Below are 5,000 nucleotides of genomic sequence, written 5' to 3'. Positions count from 1 at the left end.
ATATATTGTATATATATATATATATATAGTATATATATATATGATAGATATATAATTTATATATATATATATTCTTTATATTTTTACATATATATATAGATGTTATATATATATATATATAAATATATATTATATAGTAGTATATATATATATATATATATATATATATGATATATATAAAATTATGAGAAGCATACCCTATATATAATATATATATATATATATATATATTAATATATATATATATATATTTTGTCTTTCTTAATGTTATATATTTATTTTACATTTATATATATATATAAGAAAAATATCTAGATATTTTTCATAGAGAGATTACTTATATATAGTATATATGTATATGTATATGTTACATATAAGTATATTACATTAAATATATTATATATATATATATAATGATATATATATATTATATATCTCTAATACTGTAAATATAGAATAGATATACGTACCTATATATATATATATACATAGGCTCATACAGTGTATACTAAATATATATATATAAATATATATCATATATATATAGATATAATCACATAGTATCACACACACAATATATAATATATATATACATATATATATATATATATATATATATATATATATATATATACTTATATTTACGTACAAATAAAAAAATTATATGTATATAAGAGAGAGCCGAAGGGAGGGAGTGAAAAGATATATATGTGTGGGTAGAAAAAGGTATGAACGCGTTTCGATATCTATCGTCACCCGATGAAGACAGTAAATAAAATACATCAAATATATCACCTGTGCTAAATCATTCAGTACGTAGGGGAAAATAAATCATCGAAACCCCAAAAAACCCCAAAAAATCGACCTCCTCTGCAAAGACGAAAATTCTACCCCTTTTCCCTTCTCGGCTATAGTGATCTCTCGCCCCCTGGTCCAGACCGTGGGACGTGGCCAGTTGTGTGAGCATATCAAAACAGGCGGGGGGTGGCCAGTTCACGTTTTCTCTGGGCGCCGAGGTTTGTTTTGCCTCTGGGGGAGGGGAAAAGGGGTAAATGATTTTGAAAGGTGCAGGGATGGGAATATGTAGATGCGTATATATTGTATATGGTATAATAATACGTAAAACACATCACGGCGCAGTAATATGTGTTTTAATATATATATATATTTTATATATATATTATATTATATTATATGTTATTATTTTTTTTTTATTTTAATATTTATTTAATTATATATATTATATAATATATTTATTATTATATATAATATTAATTATAATATTTAATAATCAAATACTTTATATATATTATGTATGATTTGTTATATATAATATCTTTATTATATTTATTATTGGTGTGTGTTGTGGTGTGTGTGTGTGTGTGTGTGTGTGTGTGTGTGTGGTGTTAATATATATCTTCACACACAACACACACACATACACACACACCGCCACACACTCACAACACATATATATTTATTATATATATTTAAATTATATAATATATATTATATTATTTATATATTTTATATATACATACATACCATATATATATATATATATATTTATATATATATAATATATATATTTTATATATATAATTATAATATATATATATATTATATATATTTTTATATTATATATTATATCATAATAATATATATATATATATATATTTTAAATTTATTATATATATATTTATATATATATATAATAATATATATTATATATTATATTTATATATATATATTAATATATTTATATAATATATATAATATATTTTATTATATATTTTATATAATTATTTTTATATATATTTATATATATATATATAATATAACAGACATATATATATATATATATATTATATATATTATATATATATATATTATCTATATTATATATATTCTTTTTTTTTTACTTTTATATATATATATATATTTATATATATATACATTACATATATAATACATACACACACATACTATAATATATAAATATATCAATCCAAAAACATATTATATTTATTATATATATATATATATATATATATATATTATATATGTATAATATATTATATATATATATATATATATATATATATATATATATAATATATTATATATATATATATAAATATATTATATATATATATATATATATATATATATGTATGTATGTATGTATGTATGTATGTATGTATGTATGTTCATTTATGTTTATATTAACTCTTTCTTTTATTTTATTTTTATTTTATTTTCTTTTTTGTAATTCCGCAAAAAAACACTTTCCTCGCTACCATATAAAATAGCTTTTGAGATGAACAGAAAGAGAGAGAGAGAGGGAGAGAAAGAGAGAGAGAGAGAGAGAGAGAGAGAGAGAGAGAGAGAGAGAGAGAGAGGGAGAGAGAGAGGAGGAAGAGAGAGGGAGAGGAGAGGGAGAGAGAGATGAGACGAAAGAGAGATGAGAGAGAGAGAGAGTATAAGAGAGAGGCGAAAGAGAGAGAGAGATGGTAGAGAGAGAGAGATGAGAGAGGAGAGAGAGAGAGGAGAGAGAGAAGGGAGGAGTGAGAGAGAGAAGAGAGGAGAGGAGTGTAGAGAGAAGAGAGAGAGAGAGCAGGAGGAGAGAGAGAGAGGAGAGAGAGAGAGAAGAGAGAGAGAAGAGAGGAGATGAGAGAGAGAGATGAAAGAGAGAGAGAGAGAGAGAGAGAGAGAGAGACAGAGACAGAGACAGAGACAGAGAGAGAGAGAGAGAGAGAGAGAGAGAGAGAGAGAGAAAGAGAGAGAAAGAGAGATGAAAGAGAGAGAGAAAAAACCAAACTAAAAAACACACAACTACCTCCCCTCAACCCGCCCTCCCCTTACCCGAGAGCACATAAACGCCGATCCATATCACCTGCCTCCTCCCCACCCCACCCCACCCCACCACCCACTGCAGGAGAAATTCCAAGGAAAGGAAAAAGTGACACTTACCGACAACTTCTAGGTGAGAACGTAGAGCAGTCGTCCCTAGCGCCAGGGGGAACCGATGACACCTGGCACTCGTAACGGATCCCAGCGTCCCTCGGTCTGACGAGCAGCGTATGTGAGCTGCCAAAGTCCCTCGCCGGTGAAAGATGATGACACCTACTGGATTATGGACGTTGACGTTGTCTGGGAGTCGCACGCGGTGTCTTATTATAGATGAAGTCGTGGAATGTCTCTTCGATTTTATTGGTAAAATAATGAAGAGAAGCACGAGAATGTGATACACGTGAGTGAGTCGAGAGAGATGGAGAGCAGACGAGAGAGAGAGATGAGAGGGAAAGAGAAAGAAAAAGAGGGGGAAAGAGAAAAAGAGGGGGGAAAGAAACGGACTCCAAAGAGAATGGAGGAGAAGGAAAGAAAGGAGAAACGAGCTACAAGAGAAAATGGAAGAGACCGAACGAGAAAGAGAAAAGAGATAAAAGAGAAAGAGACTAAGAGAAGAGATCGAGCATATTGAGAAGGGGGTAGGGGGAGAGAGAAACGAGAGAAAAGAGAGGAGTGAAGAGAAAAGAGAAGAGAGAAAGCGAAAGAGAGAGAGAAGAAGAAGAGAGAAAAAGAAAAGAGAGAGAGAAAAAGAAAAGAGAGAGAGGAGCCAAAAAACGATAAGTATAACAAGAAAGTGATGCCACATTTTGAGTCTTATTAAACGGGAAAAAATTACGAACAGGAGCTTTTCAGTGAAACAAGGAAATACCTCGTTAAAAGTAAATGAAGTGTGCCTCCGGTGATGGTTGGAAAGAGACCAGGATTTTGTAGTAGATTGAAAAAAAATGTCTCGAAATCTTTTGAGCAGGGAAGTCTTTAGGTACGGATAATCAGTAGTAGGACTTGTGAAGTTGAGTAACTGAGAAGAAATATGTATTACTAGGTGACTGTAAGTGGCTCGTAAGATTTACATTAAAAACAATTTTACAATATAATTTGCCCTGATATGCTATGTTTGAAACTGTGTGCACACACTTCCGTAGCCTGATTCTATTTGCCACAGTGGGATTTTTAAGACCTAAAAAGCACATAGTAAATTCTGCCATAGTCTTTTATACATGATATATCGTGATGTCTTTATTAATTAAGCAAGCAACCAGTTGAAGGAATCCTTAGCTTCTGGTGACAGCATGTCATCATTAGAAGAGGCAAGAACACGATCCTCTGGAAGTTTTGGTCAATTATGGTTCCAAAGCTGATGCCTATAATGATGAGGAAGAGTCTGGCCTGGGTAAAGAGACATCAGCATTGGAGTGCTGAAAACTGGAAGAACCTATTTTCAATATTTCTACCATGAAGGAGGTTTATTCAACTACATATTGTTTAAAACCGTAAGGCTAGAACCCCATACATTTCCCAGTCTTTAGCAGTCCAATGCTTTATCCTTCTGTATACAAGGCAGTCTCTTGCCCCTCATAACTGGTCGACATGCATGGAATCTACTATTCTTGCACTGGCCTTCCTACCCTAAATTTTGCCATTAAGCTGTAACCTTCTCTGATGGTGCAGATCTTCGTTTCTTGCACTACACAATATATATATATATATATTTTTTTTTTTTTTTTTTCTTAATGATACAACATTCCTCTGACATTCCTTGATTGACATCACCATGATTGACATATCCACCCCATTTTCTGTCACTTAATTAAGCCTTGCCGCAGTAAATGAATATATTCAAAATTTCTTGTCAATACTACTATCAATGAGTGATGTTAGCTACAGAAGAGCTTGAACCTACTCATATTTTCTTTGTCTTTGTCTCTTCATGCGGCCACTACAAGTTAAGGATCACTTTAAGTGCTTGATTGCATAGATAATAAAGCCATTGCTGATATAATCATATCTTGTATAATGTGCCATGACAGGGCTTGATTGGTGCTTTATGGTTCGGCTGATTTAGCAACCAAGATCGCGCTACAGAAATGTGTGCATACTTCCTTAAATAGGATACAAACTTGCGCCAGGTCGTGAGGTTTAAGAAAAAA

General features: G+C 30.9%; 1 protein-coding gene across 1 annotated transcript in view; it reads right to left on the bottom strand.

The window, feature by feature from the left end:
* Positions 1-5,000, bottom strand: part of LOC122255184 (uncharacterized) — a 62,244-nt gene that overhangs the window by 7,084 nt on the left and 50,160 nt on the right. The window contains exons 5-6 of the mRNA XM_086538196.1: positions 4,110-4,239; positions 892-1,029 (exon numbers count right to left, since the gene is read on the bottom strand). Of these exons, the coding sequence (XP_086394322.1) occupies positions 892-1,029; positions 4,110-4,239 (268 nt within the window). The remainder of the gene's footprint in view (positions 1-891; positions 1,030-4,109; positions 4,240-5,000) is intronic.

Source organism: Penaeus japonicus, unplaced genomic scaffold (assembly GCF_977035675.1).
Source record: "Penaeus japonicus unplaced genomic scaffold, GWHDUDI00000001_assembly GWHDUDI00000007, whole genome shotgun sequence".
Taxonomy (NCBI): domain Eukaryota; kingdom Metazoa; phylum Arthropoda; class Malacostraca; order Decapoda; family Penaeidae; genus Penaeus; species Penaeus japonicus.
The sequence above is the reverse complement of the archived record's forward strand: the minus strand, read 5'-3'. Positions and strand labels throughout refer to the sequence as shown.